At 37.3% G+C, this 26,254-nt stretch overlaps 1 protein-coding gene across 9 annotated transcripts in view; it reads right to left on the reverse strand.

Moving 5' to 3' along the window:
* The window catches only part of CFAP20DC (CFAP20 domain containing), a 226,793-nt gene that overhangs the window by 194,659 nt on the left and 5,880 nt on the right, over positions 1–26,254 (reverse strand). For 7 of the 9 annotated variants that reach the window (XM_058562112.1, XM_058562095.1, XM_058562100.1 and 4 more), the window contains exon 4: positions 18,969–19,041. The exons of 1 other annotated variant lie outside the window; for it this stretch is intronic. In XM_058562112.1, coding sequence (XP_058418095.1) covers positions 18,969–19,041 — 73 coding nt within the window. Of the gene's footprint in view, positions 1–1,803; positions 1,956–18,968; positions 19,042–26,254 lie in introns of those variants that run through there. One more of the 9 variants, XM_058562142.1, reaches the window with a different exon arrangement.

Genomic DNA, 26,254 nt, shown 5'->3' on the forward strand with positions numbered 1-26,254 from the left:
AGAAAATGAAAAAGAAAAAAGAAGTAGAAGGCAAAGGGCAAGAATAAAGAAAGATGGAGAGAAAAGAGAAGAAAAAGGAAGGAAAGAGGAGAAAGTAGAGGAAGAGGAAGAAGAAACAGAAGATGAAGGGAAAGGAGAGAAAAAAAGAAGGATGAAAGAAGAGGGGGAGCAGGAAAGCAGGGAGGCGGAGAAGGAGGAGGAGATATTCAGACTTCTGCACACAGGCAGACAAGTGTCCAAAAAATGCTGGACACATGGAGGTCTCTTGGGGCTAAAGTGAAGACACACAGGGACGGCAACCTTTCTGCTAAAGTGTCTTTCCCTCTTTAGAGGCCAGAGATTAGGGTTCTCTTTTGAAGCAATGGGTGAGGACAACTTGGCCATGTTTCTCTATTCAAGCAGTATTAGTGTACCCAGCTGGGAGCAGATGCTGGGAAGAAGACAGATCCCGGGGTCTGGCCGCCTTGTGGGTTTTCAGGAATTTCCTATGGAAGTGGTTTTCAAACTCCAAGTGCATCAGTATCACCTGGAGGACTTGTTAAAACATGGATTGCTGGGCCCTGCCCTCAGTTTCTCCTTCAGGACTGGGCCCAAGAATTTGCAGTAATAACAAATTACCAGGTTTGCTGATGTTAAACACTGCCATAGTGAAGGAAAAAAAAAAAAAAAAATCCTGGAAATGATTACAACCCAAACCTTAAGACCTTATCGGTGAGCATCTTGGCAAGAATTCAAATGAGAGAAATACAGGCTAACAATGAGGGGCAGAAGTCCTGAGAGGGAAGAAGAAAGGCATCACAGACCACTTTTTCCTGCTTACATTTATGCCCTCAGCTGGCTGTGGCATCCACACATGTTTCTCTAGCAGCCAACCCTGGAGTCTCTTTCTGAGTCACCCCTTGCAATCTTCTCCGTACCCTCACGACTAGGTCTTCTGAAACCATTTTTATACCAATGAGCACAACTGAACTGAACAGGGGTGAATGCCTGACCCAAAATAACACCATCATACTCTCTCTCTAGGTATTTTGAGACTGCCTGGTAGAATTGGTAATGAAGCAGAAACACAGAAAGGCTGAGGAGAGAGAGAGAGGGTGCTTGAGGCTGTCCGGTGCTGGCGTCCACACCCAGCTGCATTACTGTCCTTGGGCTCCATGTGACACCTCAACATACTTGGCGTTTGATGCCCCCACTGTGTTTTTTTTATTTATTTATTTTTCCCCCCAAAGTGCCAGTAGATAGTTGTATGTCACAGCTGCACATCCTTCTAGTTGCTGCATGTGGGACGCAGCCCCAGCATGGCCCGACAAGCGGTGCGCGCCCGGGATCCAAACCCGGGCCGCCAGCAGCAAAGCGCGTGCACTTAACCGCTAAGCCACAGGGCTGGGCCCCCCCACTGTGTTTTAATTCACTCAAGTGGTGTGGTTAACTGAAGTGAGTCCATATGAATCTAGCCCCTCTCCACAACTGTAACAACTTTACCACTAAAATTAACTCATGTGCCCTTTGGTACATGGGATACTCATGGCCGAATCTGATCCCTTAACCTTCCTTAGTAGCCTATTCCAGGGTTCTATCACCAAGCTGGTGAGGAAACAAACAAAAAACCCTTACACCCATTTCTTTTTGTTGGATGTTGAAAAAAGTTTTATACATATATCCTTCTTAACATTTTTTTAATATCAGGTAAAATAGCTATTACTATATATTTATTACTAGGAATATCAGAACTCTTTATGTCAAAAGTTAACAGAAAACCCACTTCAAGCTAGCTCACTTAATAAATGAAATGTATTAACTCACATAATTGGAAACCACAGAGGTAGGGCAGGCTTCAGAGTTGACTGATTTAATAGCTCAAAACAGTCATCAATGACCCAATTTCTTTCTTTTTCTCCTCTTCTGCCACCTGGGTCAGCTTTATCCTCATGGTCACGCGATGACTGCCAGATGCAAACAGTCCTCCTAGTCCATCATCCCAAACAAGAGCCTTAAAATTCACTCTGATTGGGCCAGAGTAGATCAGATTCTCACTCCTAAAAAAATAAACGTGATGAGACGGATGGAATGTGCTAACTGACCTATCAATCAAAGCCCACACCAGGGGCTATGTTATGATCAGTTTTACTAGAAGTACAGAGGCTTCCATTAGGCAGGGGGAACTAGTCAAACAAAACTCAGACAATTTTAGGAAAAGGAAAGTGTGGCAAAACAGGCAGAGAACCAACAAATGTCTACCACCCTTGTTTCTTATATGTGTAATTGGAAAATAACTTTAAAATTCATTTTATTTTGCAAACATTATAGTAATAATTGGTTCAGGCAAGAATCATTCTGCTAGACACGAAGAAATGGAAAGATATTCCGTGCTCAGAATTGGAAGAATAACTGGAAGAATTAACATAGTTAAAATGTCCATACTATGTAAAGTAATCTACAGATTCAATGCAATCCCTATCAAAGTCCCAATGACATTTTTCATGGAAATAGAACAAAGAATCCTAAAATTTACATGGAACAATAAAAGACCTTGAATAGCTAAAGCAATCCTGAGAAAAAAGAACAAAGCTGGAGGCATCACACTCCCTGATTTCAAAGTATACTACAAAGCTAAGTAATCAAAACAGTATGGTACTGACACACAGATCAATGGAACAGAACTGAGAGCCCAGAAATAAACCCACACATTTACAGACAGCTAAATTTTTGACAAAGGAGCCAAGAACATACAACGGAGAAAGGAAAGTCTCTTCAATAAAAGGTATTTGGAAAACTGGACAGTCACACACAAAACAATGAAAGTAGGCCACTATCTTACAACATACACAAAACTAACTCAAGATGGCTTAAAGACTTGAATCTAAGACCTGAAACCATAAAACACCTAGAAGAATACACAGGCAGTAAGCTCTCTGACATCGGCCTTAGCAGTATCTTTCTGAATATGTCTCCTCAGGTAAGGGAAACAAAAGAAAAAATAAACAAATGGGACTACATCAAACTAAAAAGCTTTTGCAAGGCAAAAGAAATCATCAACAAAACAAAAAGACAACCTACCAAGTGGGATAAGACATTTGCAAATCATATATGAAACATGAAAACACTAATTCGAAAAGACATACGCACCCTCATGTTCACTGCAGCATTATTCACAATAGCCAAGACCTGTAAACAACCTAAGTGCCCAACAATGGATGAATGGATAAAGGAGATGTGGTATATATTTACAATGGAATACTACTCAGCTATAAAAAAAAGATGGAATCTTGCCATTTGTGACAACAAGGAGGGACCTCGAGAGTATTATGCTAAACAAAACAAGTCAGATGGAGGAAGCCAAATACCATATGATTTCACTCATATGTGGAAGATAAAAAAGCAACAACAAACAAACACATAGATATAGAGAATAAACTGGTGATTACCAGAGGGGAAGGTGGCTGTGGGGAGGGCAAAGTGGGTAAAAGGGCACATTTGTATGGTGACAGATGGCAACTAGACTTTTGGTGGTGAAGACAGTGTAGTCTATTCAGAAATCGAAATATCACATACACCTGGAACATACACCTGAAATTTACATAATGTTATAAACCAATGTTACCTCAATAAAAAAATTTTGAAAATCCATAAGCCAGGGCCGGCCCCGTCGCTTGGCAGTTGGGTGCGCGCGCTCCGCTGCTGGCGGCCCAGGGTTTGGGTCCCAGGCGCGCACCGACGCACGGCTTCTCCGGCCATGCTGAGGCCACGTCCCACACAGCAGCTGGAAGGATGTACAACTGTGACATACAACTATCTACTGGGGCTTTGGGAGAAAAAAAAAAAAAAGGAGGAGGATTGGCAATAGATGTTAGCTCAGAGCCGGTCTTCCTCAGCAAAAAAAGGGAGGATTAGCACGGATGTTACCTCAGGGCTGATCTTCCTCACCAAAAAAAAAAAAAAAGAAAAAAAATCCATAAGCCAAAAAAAAAAAAAAGGAATCATCACGCTAAACTAGTGAATGAAAGCTTGATGAGGACCCAGATATTTACATAGTATCAAAGTATGTCCCCACAAATGACTCATTAATTTTAAAGAGGAAAATAGTAACTTTACCATGAGGAAATCTGGCAGACATCTCTTTAACTAAGTGATCAAAGTTAACATCTCCTGTATATTGACATCATATGCCTTCTGATAAACTGCACTGAGAAGGATACATCTCTTTCATAGTATTTCTGCCAAAAACATATAAACTGAATCTAATCACAAGGAAAACACCAAACAAACTCAATTAAGGGGCATTCTATAAAATAACTAGCCTGCAATTTTCAGAAAAGTAATTGATGTGAAAGACACAGAAAGGCTGAGGAACCATCAAATTAATGGAGACTAAAGACACACGAAAACTAAATGCAATGTGTAATCCTAGACCAAAAACATAATTGCTATAAAGGACAGTAGATCTATACCATAGATAATAGTATTGCATCAATGTCGAATGTCCTGAGTTTGAAAATTGTACTGTGGTTATGTAAATGAATGTCTTTGTTCTTAGTAGACACACAATGAAGTATTCAGTAAAGGGGTATGAGGTCTGCATCTTACTCTCAAATAGTTTGGGAAAAAATTGTGTATATACATATCTGTGTGTGTGTACATACAAAATTTTATTTTTAACTTTGCTTTAAGTTTGAAATTATTTCAAAATAAAAAGTTAAAAATATTTTAAAATTAATTTTAGATTGCACGTCCCTACAACTTTTCTCAAAGCAGGAGGTATTACTATTTTGCACTGTACCACTTAAATTTCATAAGTGCAAAAAAGCTGACAACAAATCATAAAGTTTTCTTTTAACTTTTTTATTAGAACCTTAGTTGATTATTCTGGTAGAGGATGCTTTGTCTTGGCCCAACTCAGTCGTTTCCTTTACTTCTGGGCACACAGCCAGCCTCCAACGCTGTTATGGGTGGTACATGAGTTCTGGCCACAGAACTATGACCTCAAATGTCCTCCCATGTGATTCTCTAGGCTTTCTCCTTCTTTGTCTGAGGACCAATACGGAGGATCCAGTAGAGGACTCCAAGGCCCTAGATGGAAGATGGAAGGAGCCTAGGTCCCTAGCCTGCAGGGGGTAGGGGGAGAAGGGGTGGGGGCGCAGAGCCCCTACACTGACCTGAACTGGATTATGATATGAACAAGAAAGAATCTTTACTGTGTTCAACCACTGAGATTTGGGGGATTATCTGTTATAGCAGTTAGCCTACCTAATAAAGTTACCTAACTTATAAAATAGATTAACAGAAAGGTGATGCTCCAGGAAAATGCACTGAGGAAGTTACGTATTTGCTGTCAGAATATACTTTAGAATAGCAGTTCTCAAAGTGTGGTTAAAGGATCCTTGAGGGTCTCCAAGACCCTTTCAGGGGCTCTGTGAGGTCAAAACTATTTTCAGAACAATACTAAGACGTTATTTATCCTTTCACTCTCATTCTGTCACAATATACAGTGGAGTTTTCCAGAGGTGACATGATGTATTATATCATAAGAGATTGAATGCAGAAGCAGATATGAGAATACACCTGTCTTCTATTTAGCCAGATATTGAAGAGATTTGCCAAAATGTAAAACAATGCTACCCTTTGCTGTATTTTTTTGCTTTGGAAAATATATTTTATGCTATAGTTATTTACAATTACTTGTGCTAACATGTAATGGGTTATTATTTCTAAATAATAAATACCTTTTAAATTATTCAGTTTTAATTTCTAATATGGTAAATACTGACATATATAACCCACATAAACAAAAGTTCTTTGGGGTATTCAATAATTTTTAAGAGTGTAAAGGAGTCCTGAGACCAAAAAATTTGAGAACCACTGTTTTACAACAAAATATGAGTATATCCAATAGTCACGACATTAAAAAAAAAAAAATCCATATTGTTAAAATACAAGACAAAGGATAGTGAGGGTCCCCAGGTGATCCTTATTAACTCAAGAGCACAATGTCTAGGACATGGTAGGTGCTCAATATATAATTGTTAAATTAAAAATTGTACGATGGTGACGATATCCTCATTTGAGACTGCTGTGATAAATGAGATAATGCATGTTATGTGTTTGTGTATATTATCATTGTTCACAATTATTCACTATCCCCCTTTTACGTAGGAGGTTTATACACCCCCACCCCACTGACTCTAGGCTTGGCTGTATGACTTGGGCTGGCCAACGGATGTAAGAAGAAGTGACATGTGCCACACATATCTGAGCTGAAATTTTAAATTCAGTTGTGTGGTTCTGCTCAGACTCTTGCTCTTCTGCCCCTGCCTCATGAACAGCATGTCCCAGAGAAGGGCTGTTTGTTCGATCCAGGTTCTGGAACAACAAGACACAGAACAGACACATAGTTGACTCATAGCTAAAGCAGAGTTGCAGCTCACCTGCAGCTCTCAGGCAATGTGAGACAGAAATATAGGCAACTGTGGTAAGCCACCTTAGCAAACCTGGTAAATACAGTATGAAACAAGCCTAACATATTGTAGACGTTCAGTAAACCTTACCATTCTCATCAGTGTTATTATTTAGCTTGAGAAGCACTAAAAAACTGTGGCTTTGTCCTTGAGTGCACGAAGCACAGCCTACCCTGATTAACTAAGACAGTTTACACAGTACCACTGAGATAACCTTAGGATTCCAGGTAAATGAAGTACATGTCCTAGGACAAGAGTGGCATCAAAGTAGATGTGACTTTAATAAAAAAAATTCTGGCTATCATTTATCCCTAAATATCACTAGAGGGGCTCAGGAATATCATGTCATTGGCAGGTGACTGAGAAAGAAAGAGGTTCTAAGTTGACTGGCAAGTATCTACACTCAAAGAACAGTGCAGTGGGTCTACCAGTCCATCTCCCGCCCTGCCCACACCCTCTTCTCAGGGAATCTGCTCCAGCTTCCCACCTCCGAAACTGAAACCAAAGATGGAGCAGTTGGCTTCAAGCTGATAATTGGCCAAGGACAAATTCTGATTATTCTTTCAAATCTTTGAACTGGAAGATACACAGACTGAACCCGGTCAGAGAGTGAAGAGTATTGGAGTTGAAGGGCCATAGAGGGATGCACTGATAGCCATATTTGCCCACATGCACAGTGACAGGCAATCAGAGAAAGCCTGGTCCACAGGATGAAACACAAGCACACAGCAGCCTTACAAACAGAATGAGAGAAGAGAGAGTAGCTGCCAGAGAGAGACAGAGAAGCTGCTGACAACCATCACCTCCCAAGAGGCCTGTATCAACTTTTGCTGTTAGGTTCCATAAGATCTCTCCACGTTCTTCCAATACTTATCTTTTGATTTGCCATAATTTAATGAGATTTCTGTCCCTAACAACCAAATGATCCTTAAAAAAAGCAAGTGTATTTTACCTTGCTAATCCTGACCCAAAGAAAGAATTATAAGTTATTTCCAGAGAATTTTAGAGGGCAATGGGAGGGGAGAAGTAGAAATCTGGATTACAGTAACAGAATTAACTTTCTGCAACTGAGAGTCCAAAGTACTTGCAGAAATAGCTTCACTTTTAAAAAGTGTCAGAAACCATGATTATAAAATTATACTACATATTCACCTTTTTCCAACTCAAGCACTAAAAGGCAGCAAAGATATCAAGAAAAGATGATAGAGAGTCATGAGTTCTGGATTTTAGTGTTGGCTTTGCCTCCAAGAAACTTTGTGTCCTGAGGAATGTCACATCCCTTTTCTGGATCTAAGGGTTTTTTCCATAAAAAAATAGGGAGTTGGATAAGACTTGTAAATCCCCTTTAATAACAGAGACTTGAGCTGCTAAAATATTTTAAAATTTTATGCCAACATATCAATTTCTAAAATATAGTCAATCTGTATATTTATTACAAATCACTATGTTTATGGTATATCAATAATCATATATGATTTTAATAATGGTAAAAGATATTTTATTTTCCAAGTTATAAATCAATGGCATTTAACCTTAGAAAAAAGGGAATGGTAATACCTATGTATATGAAACAGAACAGCTGTTCCTATTTACTGTTAACAAATGCAACCAACCTCCAACTATACTGAGAACTTCATCTCACTGTCATTGTTTCAAACAGTTTATTCTAATAGCTTTTTAAGTAGGAAATAGATACAAAATGTAAGATCACTAATGTGTTCCAATAAAAAAGGGCAGACTTGGTTTTAATTAAAGTTCTTTGGGAGTTCTATTATGGGCTTATAATCAGAGTTTTCATCTAAGAGTGTGGTGTTCCTTAGCTTTAGTCCGGGTCTTGAAAAATTTATTTGCATATACTCCTACCCACATAACCATTTTGAGAACAGTCAAGAGAATTTATTTCTCCTTACTTAAGTTCTCCTGCCTTTCCTCACTCTGCAATAGTTACCATCCTGCCAGTAGAGGTGTGGCTAAGAGAAATGCACTTTATACTTGGCAGGGCAAATAAAAGGTTAAATTAAGGCTCAGTCACTAGTTTTCCAGGAACTAAGCGTTGAAAAAAGGAAAGCCAGATACTTTCCTAACCCTGTTCACCTGCTTCTTACTCTAATTCTTGTTTCTTTTCCTATCTTTTTCTAATCAAAGAACCACTTCGACAGTATATCAACACATTTCAGTACAGTACAATATAGCGAGTACTACTGAGGACCCACCATGCACACAGAACTCTTCTAAGTGCCGTGGGGATCATGATGATGAATATGACATCCTTACCTTCAAAGTAATCATGTACACAAGTATGGGAACACTGAGAAAGGAGAGACTTACTGTAACTGGAGGACATGGGAAGGATTCACAAAGGATATGCATTTGAGTGTGACCTTAAAAAATAACTAGGGTTTCAAAAGGTGGAGAGATGGGATTAGGTTGGATGAAAACTTAAACCAAAGGCATAAGAGCCTGTGGGTTGTGGAGCAACCATGGTGTCTATGGCAAGGAGAAGAAGCAGAATGAGAGGTATGGAAGGAGAGGTGTCTGAGAAAAGATCCAGAAAAGCCTAGGGTGCCCAGGGACCACCAACCTTGTGGTGCATTTGGATAAAGAAGCTTGGGCTATAGCAAATCGGATGGTTTTTCCCACGGCCCTAGACTGCCTAAGACCAAAATCTAAAACTTAAAATCCAAATACTGATCATTAAAAAAGTAAAAGCAGATGCAGAGTTCCTGGCAACAGAGAACTTAAATGTAGTTGAAATTTGCAATGTGAGCTTTATTTGACTATGTTATTACTATCCAGTTTTAAAGAGAAGGTAGAACCATATCAGAGGATTTCACCATTTGAGGGAGCAATGGCATCCTCTGTTCATACAAAACACATAAACATTTTCATCCCAAAATGTGTACGAGATTGAAAAACGGGAGGACAGACTGTTCTGTTCAAAGTAACAGAAGTGACTCAGAACTGTATAAAAACTAATGGTTTAGATCATTTTGAATGTTCTTTCCACTAGCTCCAAAACTTCATTTCTATGAATGGAAATTCTAAATGTGAGTATCACCATCTTACCAATTTTAAACCATCCATATCTTCACTTCTTCCCCCAAAAGAAGTATACCATATCACACTGAAACCAACGTAAAGGAGTCTAACAATGCAAGGAATTAGAAATCGCTAAAAGAAGGAAATGAACATTTACTGATCATGCGCTATGTGCCAGCTACTATGTTAGGTCTCTGTAAACAACCTAAAGTCCAATTAACTTTGCCGCTGCCTAATGTAACATCTGGGCAATGTCTTTTACACATGAGTCTTAGAAATTCAAAGTTCAGTGATAGCCTCATCAGGATCCAAATGTGTTGGCCCCTGAAGATCTCATGGTCTAATTAGGGTGGAGAGCTGGTTGTGGAGATGCATAAATAAGACCATTATGGGATAAATGCCATAACAACTTACACATAAGTGCTATCATAAGATATCTTTGTGAGTTACTATATATATTTGATTTCACCAAAGTCATTTCTGTGAGTCCAAATAAAGATCTAAAATATTTGTACATTCAAATAAGAAACTCTCCAATTTATGGAAAAAAGTTACAAAAGTCAGGCATGCTAGAGACACCACCCTTCCTTCTCCTTATATTTATTACTGGCCAACTTAATCAAAGGCAAATGATTTTATAAAGTTCCATGATACATTTTAATTGCTAACAAGGAATTTTTCCTGCATATTAAATAGTTCTAGAATGCTCCACTAATGAAAATGTCCTAAATTATTATGAATTTTATAATTGGGGACTATATAGGTCCCATAACATGCATATTATATTCTATTTTGTAGATGTTTAAAATTATTTTTATTTTGAATAATTAAAATAATTAACTGCCAGAATAAAAATAAAATACAGTGAGAGGGAAAGAGAACCAAACCAGAGGAAATATTTCTCCTGACAACAAAAAGTGAGCTACATATCAACGGCATTGAAGAAACATCCTCCTGACTCTGCCATATCAAAGAAGGGAGAGCATTTGGAAGATCTTCGATTTGCTGTGAGTCATCCTCAATCATCCCTGTTAGTGAAGGAGAACACAGGCAGTGGGAAACAGCCAAGGCCTGTTTCCTATGCCTTTAGTCATTGGAAGTCTACCTGTTTTCTCTATTTTTCCAAGGTCCTGTTTCTTCACAGATGAACATTCCTCTCTATCTGTGGTTCTGCATTTGGCCTGGTCACCTGTAACTGCCTTCATACCAAGATTCTGATGCCAGGAGTTCCTACAGTTGTCTTTTAAATAAATCGCTAGCATCCATACTCCAATGATGGGAGTCACTTCTCTTCTCACGTTTATGTTGATCACTTCCTCCCAGATAGAGAACCTGCATTAGTCATTAGTTAAGCAGGCTCCCAAGGAAAAGCCGCTTTTCCACCTCTCTTCAGGGATGAGTACCATGAAAGTTTCACAGAGAAAATACACATGCCCAACTTGTCTCAAAATGTTTCAGAAGAGCAATTTAAAAATTAAATATCCCTGCACCCTTATCTATGCTTACAGATGTACAAATTATAAATTAATATTTACTGTACAGTTACTATTTGGCATTATCCAATGTAATCCTCATAATTACTCAATAAATAGGTATAAATATCATCCCCACGGAACAGATGAGGGAGTGACACACAAGGGGTTCAGCAACTTTCCCAGGGTCATCAAGCTAATAAATGGCAGAGCCAGGGACTCCCAGGCCTACAACCTGACCCATCACAGAACCCTGACTTGTGCCCTGATAGTGGATATGGCAATCATTTAATTGTACAGGTGCTTTAACAAATGTATGGCTTTTTATCATGATTTTACAGAGTAAGAACACATCTAAATATTTGCATATGTGCAATTCTTCTTTTGCTAGTACTTTATTTTAGCTTTCAGCATGTATCTAGGTTTTCTAAAGAGTATTGTAAAAATTATTTGGAAAAGTAAAATGATCCAAACTAAGAATCAGGAAGAAAAGGTTTCTCAAAGAACATTTATTTAATAGATAAAGAATATGGCATCAGATTTATATACCTTTCACATGTGTTATCTAAAATTCCACATAAAACCTATTTTAAGGCATGCAAATTTAATATATTATGAAAGCCAGTATGCAAAGTATCTTAAAGTGCTCTCTTTACTAATGCATGTAACAAAATATACTGATTATGCAGGTACATTTAATTGGATATAATTAAAATAATGAGATTTAAATACTGATGATTTTAAAAAGAAAAAATAGAAGTTGGAATTAGCCATGAGATGCATTCAAAATATTAATGAAACCTGCAATGTCACTACCACTTTAGTACACAATACTTCTGGTTTAAAAAAGAGCAACCACTGGCCATTTTCACCCAGTTCTAAACACATCGTTTAGACATGTATTCACCCAGTAACATAAAAGATTTCTTTGGATGATATAATGCTTTACACTTGGATACATCTTTTTTTACAAATAACTTAAGAGCTGTGTAGCAACCACTATTTTCTTCAAAGGAAGGCATCAAAATGACCAAAAAGATAAGAAAGTAAATTTTCCACAGGAAGAGTTGTGCTTGGTTAAATGGATCCAATCTCAAAAGCTCTCACTAATGTCATTCTGACCTAAAGATATCAAATTTAGGTATTCTCTTAACTCTGGTGGCTTTAAAGTGGTTGAGGAAGACGATGATATGTGAAAAAACAAGTCTGCAGCTGTGAGGCCATATTCATTTTACTTGGTTTAGAGTTTCAAAGGAGTCTACTGTCTCCAACGTCACTGAAGAAGGGAAGATAGAAGCAAAATTCAATAGGGAAAAAGGACCTGAAACTTCTGTTAGATTTCTCTCCTGACCTCTTTGTCTAGCTCCCTAGCAACAATACAGAAAAGGTGATATAAGAGTACCTTTCATTAAATTAAAGGTCAAAGCTTTGTTTTATAGGATAGATAGGCTTCAACTTTCCATTTTAAAGAAATGGGAAAAAAAGCTTTGAGATCCACATGGACCTAACCCTCCATATATTTCTTAGGAAAAAACCAGTATCAGTGATTAACGCTGGCAATTAAAATAAAAGAAAAAAATTCGCATTACCATTTACTGAAGAGGAAACCGAGACAGAATTTAAGTGTCTGGCTCAAGGGCATATAATGAGGGGATAGAACAAAAGGATAAGTCAAAAACTCTGGAATGAGCACCATAACTCCTAGATTGAATTCTAGGTTAAAATCATTAAACTCTACTCAGATATAACTTCAAATTTAGAATATTGCAAGGAAGAGATCACAAAGGATCAGTTAAAATTTGTAAGGACTAGGGACCTTTTTAGGGGCCTCTCTCTTGTGAAGAATTTATCTTATCAGATTCCAAATGAAAGCAGTACTCCAAACAGCTAAGGATTCAACATGTGAAACTTTCTTGCAATAATATTCCCTAGGATGTGAAGGCTAAGCATCCCAACCTCTCCAAATAGCACATGATGCCCACCACCAGCTTTCACAGTGTTTTCATCTTACATATTGAGAAAGCACTAGCTGAGCTGGGAGAAAAACAATGTCAATTCACTAGAGGCATTAACAGTACAAAATGTCTCTCAGAATTCATTGAGATAATGACAAAATCAGGATAGAGAAAGGAATTAATGCAGCTCAACAATATTCAGTAAAATTAATACAATTCCTGTCAAAAAATGTAATATTTCAAAATCATTTAGTGTGATTAGCAGTATCAAATATAGTGAAATGGATTTTTATTTCAAGATGCAATTGGTTCTTTTCCAAGAGCTCAGGTTCATGGTGTTCCTCCCGTACACCAGATGTCTACCTCTAGGCTCTGAAACACCTAACCACCCACACAGGGGAGCCGTTGGCTTCCCACTGCCATGATGATACAGAGACTACAAAATGAAAGAACTCTTAAAAATCTGTTGTTTATTAAATCATTTAACTTCAGGTCAAACAGTGAGACACACGTAAACCAAAATACTATGGAAATGAAAACTGCAACTAATACTAAGAAATAAGCAAGTGAAAATGAAGGATTTATTTGTTAAAAGCAAGGGAGGGGATTTTCTTTTGTGAGTTGACACCGAAAAAGAAAAATATAAGAAAATTCCATTACTTGATTGCTAAATATACTATGTGTTAGTATAGTAAACATTTCCTTTATTCTACATGCAAAATGTAATGTGTGTGGATAATTGCTGGTCAGGTTATGAAGCTCTGAAGTCACTGTTGGGGCCCCGGGCAGGCCACCCCAAAATATCCCACAACGGCAGGTTGATTATTTTGAATTAAAGATACTTGAGAAGCAGCCAATGCAAAAAACAACAACCAAAAAAGGCATTCTGACCCTCTGCTCTCTGTTCTCCCTGAAATCAGGAAATAAATCTCCCAAGTGAAAGGTGCTCTCCCTTCATCCTTATCACAGAGCTAGGGAATTCAGGACCAAGAAGCCTGCATAAAGAAACCTTGCTAATTTACTACCTCAAACCTAAACTCTGCTGAAATTCCTCACTAATTACATACCCCAAACCTAAGTTTCTTCATCCTGTCATTCCTCACAAACTTGTTTCTTTGTGTAAAAGACATATGTACTGCCTGCTTTGTTTACTCTCTGAGGATCATTTCTCTATAATCTCTGTTAAATACGTATTAGACTGAGTTTTTCTCCTGTTAATCTGGTATTGTGTCGATTTTATTATTAGTCCAGCCATAAGAACACAAGAAGGGTAGGAGGGGGGAGTTTCCTCCCTCCCCAACACCACCTTACCCACAGGTGCAGGATTCTGAATAATACAATTTTTAGATGTTAAAGGGGAAAAAAAAAAAAAAACCAAACGCCTAGGCAAGGACCAAAGCAGAGAATCAACAAAGAAGTTGTGTCTTAGCTCTCATTTTTTAAAAAACGTGTAACACAAGTATTGTCACATTTGAGATGCAAAATACTAAAACCAAAAAGATTTGGGTAAAATTCTTCCTTTAACTCTCAGGCATTTATTTCTTAAAAGGGTAAAGACAGGAAGAGAAACATCTCTGAATAAAAGACCTTTCCTTCCTGAGACTCTAATGATCACACTGTATTATGGGAAGCCCCTCAAGATGTAGAAGGACAGCACTTTCTCCTTGTACTAAGAGTCAAATAAAACACCCCTACTACACATGTACATATGTATAGTTAGAAAGAAAAACAACATTTACAAGTATGGCAGAACGGTGTGGTGGTGCAGAGCACAGGTTCTAGATTTAGACTACAAGTCTGAATCCCGCCTCTAAGAGTTAGTAGGTCCATAACCTCTGGTAAATTCCTTAACCTTTCTGGACTTCAGTTTCCTCTGTGGTAAAATAGAGGCAATAATTATGACCACCATACAGGCTTGTTTGGGGGATTAATTGAGTTAAAACAATCAAAGTGCTTAGAATAATGCCCAGTATATTTTAAGTGCTTAATAAATGTTAGCCATTATTAACTTTATGTTAACTTTCTCATTTAATTCTTATGACACACCTATGAGGTAGGTATTATTACTCTCGTCCCATTGGTTAGGATTGGCCCAAAGTCTCACAGAGGTAAAGCAGGATTTGACTCCGGATCTGCCTAGTTCCAAGTCTATGCTTTTACTTCTACCTAATATTTTACATGTTCCCCATAGGTCTTGCTCTTATGTCATTATAACATTTATCAAGATGTATTTAAATTGCTTTTAACTGATCTTTCACCTTCAGAGTAAACTTTATGAGGACAGAGACTGGGTCCTGTTTATTCATTTCAGTCCGTTTCTCCACTCCTGGCTACTCCTCCATATTTCAGAGCTTTTGCGCCAGGCATTGTGTTAGGTCCTGGGATATGCTGAGTAGAACAGACAAGGCCCCTGTCCTCATGGAACTCAAAGTCTACCCAAAAAGACAGATACTCAAATAAATATATAATTATAAACTGTTATAGCTGTAACAAAGGAAAAGAGCAGAGTGCCAGAAAAGAGCATAAGAGATGAACCTCATTTATTTGGGGGAGATCAAAGAAGGTCTTTCTGAAGAAGGGGCACAAGCTGAGATGAGAAGACTGAGTAGGAGTTAGCAAGGCAAAGAAATAGGGATATAAACCACTTCTTGTGCACAGGACCCTAAGAAGAGACCTCACCAAGTGTATGAAGAAGGGAAAGTTAGTATTGGCTGAAAAGGAGCCAGTATGGCTGGGAAGCCACTGTGGCTGACAGATGGTGAGCTCAGGGCAGAGTGGTATGAGATGAGAAGGGAGAAGTGAGACACCAGAGCACATAGGAGTATTAAAGATTTGGGAATTTATCCTCGGTACAATGGGAACTCCAGCTGTTTTTTAGAAAGATCACTCTAGCTGCAGTGTGGAGACTAGACTGGAAAAGGACAAGAGAAGACTCGGGGAATTCCAGTGGGATGCTCTAACAGTAGATCAGGGGAAATGTGATGGTGGTTTGGGACTAGGAAGGTCGTGAGGGTGGGGAGAAGTGTACAGATTCAGGGTATATCGACTCCCCCATGCCTAACACACTGCCTGACAATAACATGAATTCAATAATTTGTTGACTGAATGAATGAGTGATTCCTCAAGCAGAGCCGTTGTTGGTTCTAAGGTATCCACTAACCCACAGATGCATGACCTCCCCCTGAACAGTATAATCATCCAGGGGACATGAGAGACGCAGGAAGATGTTGAAGAAATAATTATTTATTTATTTTTTATTTATTTATTTATTTTTGTGAGGAAGATCAGCCCTGAGCTAACAACCGTGCTAATCCTCCTCTTTTTGCTGAGGAAGACCGGCTCTCAGCTAACATCTATTGCCAATCCTCCTCCTTTTCCCCCCCGCCCCCAAGCCCCAGTAGATAGTTGTATGTCATAGTTGCATATCCTTCTAGTTGCTGTATGTGGGACGTGGCCTCAGCATGGCCGGAGAAGCGGTGCGTTGGTGCGCACCCGGGATCCGAATCCGGGCCGCCAGTAGCAGAGCGCGCGCACTTAACCGCCAAGCCACGTGGCGGCCCAGAAATAATTATTAAATTCATAAACCAGCTGCCAAGACTCCAACTGGAGTCTTATGAAAAACTCTTGATGTGTAAACGTATCTTTGTGAAACAAAATGCCTCTCCCTTTCTGACAATGGAAAATTTTAGAAGCAGAAAATTTTTTCTGCTATGTGACTTTCCAAGCTTGTCAGAGAAATGTATTATTTAAAATAGCCTGGAGCTATGCTGCTAGAAACACAGTAAAACAGTAGGGTGCTGAAAGAAAGCCCTTGCATTTAAGAGAAAAAAGCTGTAGTTAGACAATCTATACTCGCCATTCTACTTTCTTTCTGGTAAAAACATGGTCTCTGTCATTACTTCCTAAAACAGCAAAATATTTTGATTATCTATTAGCAACAAATTCAAATGAGGAGTTAATATATTTTCTTATAATCTAATAAATTCACAAGGTCAGGACAGAGAATGTCTTCCTCATGTTATTTAATAATTTTGAACTTTTGTTCATAAGACATTTATTTTGCTAAAACTATAAAACTAAAACCATTTGGAAAATCCAAATATTTGTCCATGTGGATAGGAGAACAAGAGAATCTATGACTACAGTCACCTGAATTCAAAATCTAATCATTAATTCCATCACCCCTGAAAATGTTTTCCCATCCTTAATGAGGCCAAGATCAATAACAACAGGGTAACAGAGGGGCAGTCAGGCTTACTTATATCGGCTGCTCTCTTGCTAGGACTAAGTTAAACCTAAGATATCTGTCAATTTCTCAATAATTAAAGCTTTCATTATTTTTAACCTGGTTAAAACAGTATATTGCCTAGGCTAAGGTGATAAGCTCAAGTGTTTCGGGGCACAAATAAAGCTTAATTTTGCACAGGAAAAGAGTGCTCGTCAGCAAAGGATTCTGTTCCAAGGTTCAGCCAAGTGTCCTGCACAGCTCTGATCAAAAGGCCAACTACCAGCACCCCTACCACTGCATCTGAAGAATCTCGAAGTACAGGTGGCAGAGATCAGGAGAATAAGAGGGGTTGGCCTGAAGCTACATAAGGAACTTAACAAACTTAAAAATAAAATATACTTTCCCTTCTTCCATTTGGTAGGAAACTACTTTCCCTTACATTGAACATAAAGCTTTATATGGTACTCTCTGTACCTTTAGAACATCTTTAGAGTCTTGAAAATGCTTTTTCTGCAGAACCAGAAAAAGATACATAAGAACATCAAATAATGCTTTCGTCCTGTTACTGCAAGAACTATTTTAAAGAATCTCAGTGACCATGGCAGATGATAACAGAAAATCTTAGAAGTTTACTGAGGTTTAAAGTTGAGCAAAACAACACTATCTATCCTTTATCACTCAAAAAAACAAGATTGTATATTATTAGCTTAAATTCATATTTTACCAACATACGTACAAATCATTAATGTTCTAATTCACATAAACAAAGAAAAATGAATAACCTCAAATTTATAGTATTCCCATTTTATTAAGAAAGCTCTTCCTTCCTCTTAGTTTGCACTAGTGTAACTAGCACAACATTACCTTCATTAATAGGAATCTATTCCAGCAGGGAAAATAAAAGACTAAGCTTAGACCTTGGATAGCTATTAATTACAAAGAAAAATTAGAAAATAGCATACCTTAAATGTAATGTTTTATTGAAAGTATACAAATATATTAATGAAAACTTAAAAAATATTCCATTCTATATGAGTGACAAATCAAATGTTATCTTCATTCTCAGAATCATCTCAGACAACAGATAGCTCAACTGAGTAAAAGTTGTATATTGTCACGTGTCGCTTAACGACAGGGTACATTCTAAGAATTGCATCGTTAGGTGATTTTTGTCACTGTGTGAACATCATAGAGTATATTTACACAAACCTACATGGTATAGCCTACTACACACCCAGGCTATACAGTACTAATCTTATGGGACGACCATCGTATACATGGTCCATCATTGACTGAAACGTTGTTATGCAGCATATAACCGTATTTTCATTTTTGTTAAACAATCTGTTCAACAGCAAGGCAAACTTAAAACAAATATATTCTAAGCCACCTATACATAAACAGAAAGAATCAATATTTCTAAACTAAATAACATTAAAATGAGGTATTTCAATCAATTTTAAACCAAACATAGTTTCAATAGCAGACAGTACACAACGTAACATCACCCCTCATTTGAACCACAAATGTCAAAGTTTTGGATTATTTATTTCCTCAAGTTACAGGCTGTTTATTGTCAAATTCATAATCCTTTGATATTTTCTTAAATAGACGAAATTTGCTTTCTTCCCCTAGGGAAATGCCACACCATAGTGATAGCTGAGAAATAGATTAAATTAGTTTAATTACTTCATGTCGACTTGATAAGTCACTGCTCTTTAATGCAAAAACTGCCACTTACAATTAATGACTGTTCGTACTGCTTCAACTGATCAAATGTCTAATACACATAAAACATTGAAACAAGTTCTGTATATCTTACAGCAATTCAGTGGAGAAGTCTTGTCCCAGGGGTATGTAAATCTGAAGTACAAGAAACCTCTGGATCAGTCCAACTAGAATGAGAGGGGGAAAATATACATTCATGTGTCCAAACCATTTATATGTGCATACAAACAAACACAATCACACGCCATCAACAAGCTGAAGCTTTTAGCTTTTCAGTGATATATACAACTGCAATAGCACTAACCATGAGTCACAAGCTCATTACAAAAGCGAAAGAATTGATGAAAATCAAATCAATCTCTAACAACAAATGTCACCTTTTAAAGTCCCATCTGTGGGCTTGGTGAAATTTTTATGAAAATTTAAAAAATAGTAATTTTTTATTTACTATTTTTATGAGGCTGCAAGAGAATGTACACATAGAAGTGCATTCAATAGAGACATATAAAATTGAACTATAGATTCCCATCAAGGCAGCCATAAAAGCATGTGGCAATTACTTTTATTCACTGACAGTTTTAACTGTACTAAACAACTTAACAAAAAACAATAGATCAAGAAAAACAACTCTAATCATGACAACTGCAACTGAAGGTTCGATGAGCCATATCTAGTTCATATGGTTTTAAATGTGTCCACATTGAGATGGATGGAGGAACATATTTTCTTTTATAATACCTTTTGTTATTTTAATATACTTTTAATTAATTTAATGCTCACAAATTAAGAACTGATAGCTTTTATTCCCCAACAAGAGCTTCAGTCGGATTAAAAACATTTGGAGAAAAACCGATCGTTATGGCACTTTTGACAGCTGAAGTCTACAGCTGCTTCAAAAATCAATTGATTTTATATCACTTCTTCAGACCCGTCCACTTCATTCCTGTCCTTTTAGGTTTTGAACTTTTGCTTGATCTCTCAATTATGATGCTCTTAATGGATGGTTTAGTATCACTTCCTCCTAAAACATGTCTTTTAGAAACTTTTTTCCTGATGCAGGACTTTGGATAGGAAATGGATATGTTTTGATTTATCTGTGAACCTCTGTTCCAAATCTAATAGTACAGGGCAACACAGGGATAAAGGACTTCAAGGAAGGCAACTGGTCTAAAATGCACGTTAATCTCTATTTATTCTGACTTAATAGGTGTAGCAAATATAAGTTTTTAAAGTAACAATACATGTTTGAACAGTCTATATAAAGACCTTCAGGTTTATAATTCCTTTGGTAAACTGTTTTGCAACATTTGTGGACAAAATAAACAGTTCCCATATTTTACCCAAAATTTAGTTTCTAAACAATGAACATATTTGATAAAGTATGCTTAATATTTTTTAAATAAAACAAACAAGAATAACTTTTACTTAAAATACTAAGCTTATGAACTGCTCCAGAGAACCATTAGTAGAGCAAGCAATATAACAGACATAGGAGATAACAAGCTCTGACCTTAGAAAATTCTCTAGGAATTGGATTCTACTATATTTATGGGAACAGTCAGTGAGGTAACTAGAATTCTGGCCTACAAAACCAAAGTGAGATACCAAAATGAGGCCAACTTAAATAAACCACAGTTAATCAACATCTCTCTTGCGTCTTCCATTGATTGGCCCTGTGATATTTTTCCATGGCACAACAGCCTCTGTAAATAGAGGTGAGAGAGCACCAGCATAAACGAAATCAGTCTTTACCACAGGTCTCTAATTTATGCCACACATCTCACTGAATCAGCACTGTTCTCTTCAAACACAAAGAGCCCCACATATAGGGCATTTTCGTACGAACATTTTTAGATATGAAAGACAGCTGCCCTCGAAAAAAGAAAGCTTTATAATTCAACTTTCTCATACACAGAAGCCCTAGTTTCCAAAAGGCTTCACTTCTAAAATTAAAAGAAGTATGACAATACCATATGGTGATGATCTGACAAAGAAAAAAGTACTTTAATAACGTTTGACACACACTGATCCTGTGTGTCAGAAATGTTAAATAAACTCTATAGCAATATTTTTTCCAGTGGCCTAGTAAATTTAAACTGACTCTTCATGTCTATACCATATCTAAAATCACTCTCTCTAAATAATGCTGAATGTGGAACTACTGTTAGTCAAAAAATGCCCATCAAATATATAAAATGGATAAAAATTTAGTCTTTTCACTGAAATATGCAGGTTTCTGCAGTTTTATAATCTGTTCTCTGCCTGAGACAAACTACCTCTATTTTTTAAGGGATCAGTCCTTTTTTCTTTTGAATAATTTAAAACACATTTAACTGGTAAAACACCATTAGATTTTTAAACAGTGGTTTTACGGTTGTTTCATTATAGCAAATGACAGCTGTGCATCTCATATACATTTTACAAGTGTTGCATTGTCCAAAGAGTTGGGACTAGATCAGGTACAGTCATCCTTTACAAGCACCCTGATAAATCATGACTGAAGTTATTTCCTGGTTCCTACTGCAGCCCTGGCACAAACAGCACACTAAAGTGCACCTCTCTCACCTTAGCATAAAAAACAGGAAACAGTTATGCCTTCATTATTCCATATACCTCGGGCAAATCAGAAAACCTGTATGGGCTCTTTTACCTTTGTGGTGTAAAATTGCGTTAATAACTTGGATTTACACCTCACAGGATTATTTGTATGGACTAAATTAGATCTATCATTCAATAAAGATTTATTGAGCATCTACTATGTGCAAGACTCAATGCTGAAGTTTTTGTAGTGAATAAGACAGACATGGTCTCTGCCCTCTCGGAACTTATATTCTAGTTTCATGAAGGAGAAGGTCAGGATGCTATGAAAACGTCTAATCCTGGGTCCTTGCAGGGAAGAGGATGATGAATGAAGGTTTTCTTGAAGAAATAAAATTGGCATTCGGCAGGGAAGAATAAGTAGGAAGATGGAAGTAGGAAGGAAGAACAAATATTATAGGGAGAGGAACTACTCCATTATGTAATGGAAAAGGCCATAGTACACTGGATGAACTTAAAGGCCTAAAGGGCTGGTAGAAGAGACAGAAGGGGAAAAGCAGTAGGAGGTAAGTCTGGCAAATAACTAGAAACTCAATCATATAGGGTCTTGAAGGCTATCTGAAGGCTATAGATCATCCTAAAATCAATGGGAAGCCACTTATACATTCATTCATTTAGTCAACAAAGATTTACTGAATGTCTACTATGTGCCAGGCACTGTTCTAGGTGAACAAAATAGACTAAATTTCTGTGCTGAGAAGGCTTACTTTCTGGTAATGATGAGAAAAACAGTAGAAAGACATAATAAATAAATAGCATGTTAAATCCTGATAAGTACTATGGGAAAAAGTAAAGCAAGGTAAAAGGGATCAAGAGTGCAGAAGGCATATATAAAGCACAGGTCAGGGCGGGCTCCACTGAGAAGTGACATTTTAGTAAAGGCCTGAAGAAGGAGACAGAGTGAGCCACATAGCTATTTGGGAAAAGAAAGCTCTAGGTATAGGGTACAGCTTGTGCACAGGCACTAAGGTGATAGGATACCCGGCTATGCTTGAAAACAGCAAGACCTGTATGGCTGGAGCAGAGTGAACAAGGGACAGAGTAACAGAAGACAAGGTAAGAGAGGTAAGAGGGCACCAGGGTCCTATAGATCTTTGGTTTTTACTCTGAGAGAAATGGGGCATTTTCAGCAGAGGAGTACCTTACATTTAAAAGTATTGCTCCGCTGACAACAGACTGTAGAGAAGCAAATCAGAAACAGGGAGGCCAAGTGAAGACAACCCCAATAATCCAAGCACGAGATAATGGTGGTGTGGACCAGTGTGGTAGCATTGGAGAAGTCAAGGAGTAGTCACTCTGAATCTAATTTAAAAACAGAACCAACAAGATCTTCCTGATGAAGAGAATGAAGAGAAGAAAAATCAGGCTTATTTAAGAGTTTTTGGTCTGAGCAATTGAAAAGACAAGTTGTTAGCAACTGAGATGAGGTTGTCTGCAGGAAGAAGAGGAGGAATTTCTAGGGTAAAGCTGTCCAAGTAGAAATGTCAAGTAAGCAATTGACTATACAAGCCTGGAGTTTGGGCGAGAAGTCTGAGCTGGAAATGTATGCTGGAGTAAGACAAGGATGGTATTTAAAGTAATGAGACTAGAGCCGATAACCAAGGGAGTAAATGTAGAGAGCCAAGGACTGGGTCCAGGGGCACTGCAACATTAAGTTGGGTTGGGGAGAAGAGAAGAACCATGGAAGGAAACTAAGAAGGAAGACCAGTGAAGTAGAAAGAAAACTACAAGTGTGAATATTCTGGAAGATGAATGAAGAATATACATAAAGGAGGAGGATGTGAACTTTGTCAAATGTTGCTGATACGTTACGTGAGAAGAGGGCTGAAAACTGGCCATTTAATTCAGAAATACAGAGATCACTAGTGACCTTGACAAGAGCACTATCAGTAGAGTGGTGAGGTCAAAGCCATTAAAGGGTTTTGAACCCTTCCTCAAATTTCATTATGAGGAAGTCATAATGAAATTTATTTTAAAAAGAATACCAAAGTGGGGGCAATGGGGATGCCTGGGGTGAGCCTTATAAAGATGACCTCATCCTCCAGAGCAGCTAAAACTCAGATTAACACAGGCTTAAGGGATGCTGATCCCAAGAGACACACCATTGGATTCAGATGCCACAGGCAGAGAAAACAATGGTTTTAACATGAGTCTCAAACAGAAAGTCCTGGGGCAGACCATCCAAATGATAGATGTTTACGTGCAACAGAGCTGCTTCTCATATGGGCAACTCTACATAACATGTTCCAGTGTGAAGAGTAGCATGGATTAATTTATTTAGCTGGCTAATGATTTACTCAAGTCTTATTATCAACGTCAGCTGGTTACAATTAGAAATTACAACACAAACTCTTATAGTTTCTTAATATGGCAAATTTAACAAACTTATTAAACACCAACTATAGACAATACACTAAGTCAAGGTACAAAGTAGATGATGCAAGATTCCTGCCCTTGAGAAGTGTACAACCTGATAATCAATACCATACTTTCCTTTATTCAATAAGATGCTGAGTAAAAAAAAACTTGGACATATTTAGAGATGCTCAAATATAATTCATAAAAATTACTATTTAAAATGAAAAGTTAAACATACTTAATTTCATTATTAAACTTTCTTCATAAGTACCTAGTATAGTAAGAAACACATATGGGATACTTAACGTCAAGTTTGCATAAATAAAGTGGATGTTTACTCTTAAAATAGGAATACATAATAATAATTGAAATAAATTTATAAATGTTAATTGAAAGCCAATTCTCTCTTCAAGGCATTCCATTTAATTTAAATTTAACCATAAGAACTTCACACAGAAGGTCATTTTATACAAGTAAAAATAACTACCAAGTTCTGTTATCAAAAATTACAAATAATGAATCTTAAAGGCATTAGTATACGGCAGACTACAAAAGCTGTTTCATTTGCTATGATGCTGCACTTGCTACAGAAAAGCCAGGTTAATTTTTAATCACAGGGCATTGTACAAGAAATACATTAAAAGAGTCTACTGTTTCTTCCAATTAAAACTATCATATTTCCATTTAAAAAGCAATTATAACACATTAATTTTTTTTTATTTCTAAAAAAGATTTTAGATAAAAGTAGGAAAGGGGAGCTGTCTTTAATCACTGAGCAGAAGAGAAATCTTTCTCAGAGCCAACTGAGACAGGTTACCAGAAGTGATTTGATTTTGTCAATAAGGAGGTCACGTGCATAGATGCTGAGGGCATTACATGGAAGAACAGGCCAAGAAAAAGAAAAAAACAAAAGAACACTGTTTTAGAACAAAATCATGTTCCTGCAAATCAAGTGTAATCTATCGCACAAAGTCAACATCCTTAAAAAAGATGGACCACGTCCCTTGTAAGAAGAATAACCTACAGTTTCAGACATGTTTCCCTGGCTCATCTTGGTTCACCTCATTTATAAGTATAAATTTATGCGGAAATGAAAAAAAACCCTCTGCTATTAAAAAAGCAAACAAACAGAAACTATGAGGAAATCATGATTTTAAAATGGTGGTAAATTAATAAAAATTCTTCTAACAATGATTATCCCTTCTCTCTGAGGTTCTGTTTCTTATTTTATTTAGAAAGAAACACTAGCAAATCACTTTAAAATAAATCGTCTTCCATCTATAATTTCTATGGCTTGGTTTACTTAGAAATCTAAAATATGCACACAGTAGCTTGAATAAAGCACAGAGCCTAAGAAAGTTTAGAAAATTAATTGAAAAAGAGAAAATCAGACACCAAGAACAGGTCTTTTCACAGTACCTGGTATACAGTAGGTATTCAATAAATGTTCTTAATGAATAAAGGAAGGAATAAGCAAAAGATGAATGTAAAATATAACTGGCTACTTATATTTGCTAAATCATCTGAAGTCTATAGGTAAAAAATAGGACAAAGCTGATGAAAATCTGATTAATCATTTTGATAAATTCTATTTCTTAAATCATATCAGTTTAAGCAAGGCCTAATTTGTGGCAAAGCCTTGAATTTTCTCTTTTTTTTTTTTTTTTGTGAGGAAGATCAGCCCTGAGCTAACATCCGTGCTAATCCTCCTCTTTTTGCTGAGCAAGACGGGCTCTCAGCTAACATCTATTGCCAATCCTCCTCCCTTCCCCCCCCGCCCCAAAGCCCCAGTAGATAGTTGTATGTCATAGTTGTACATCCTTCTAGTTGCTGTATATGGGACACGGCCTCAGCATGGCCGGAGAAGCAGTGCGGTGGTGCGGGCCTGGGATCCAAACCGGGGCCGCCCGCAGCGGAGCACGCGCACTTAACCGCCAAGCCACGGGGGCCGGCCTAGAGCTTTGAATTTTAACCCACTTCTGCCAATAACTGGGCTTCTGTTCAAAACTTTAGGTGATCTCTCAGGGTTTCTTCTGCTTTACAATGCTGATCCTAATTTCCAAAGTAAATAAGAACTGAAATCTACTCTATGCTTTTGTTAAATCACACATTGATGTCTATACTTATTAGATATTAATATGTCTAAAGGTATATAAGTTGATATGTCACTAAATAATGCCTTATATAGTATTTTACATAAATTTTTTTCTCACAAACTAATTTCCTATTATTTAGGAACTCCTGAGTTTATTTCAAAGCTAAGCCTTAACTACCTGATTTCTTGATGGAATCAACCTCAGTGTGTTCATCTGTAAAAGAGCTATTGTGAGGAATAAGAGAGAGAATAAATGTGAAATGCTTAGAAAGTCATTGGCACACAGTAAGTGTGCTATAAATACCATTACTGTTATAATTAATGGCTAT

This window comes from Diceros bicornis, chromosome 2 (genome assembly GCF_020826845.1).
Source record: "Diceros bicornis minor isolate mBicDic1 chromosome 2, mDicBic1.mat.cur, whole genome shotgun sequence".
NCBI lineage: Eukaryota > Metazoa > Chordata > Mammalia > Perissodactyla > Rhinocerotidae > Diceros > Diceros bicornis.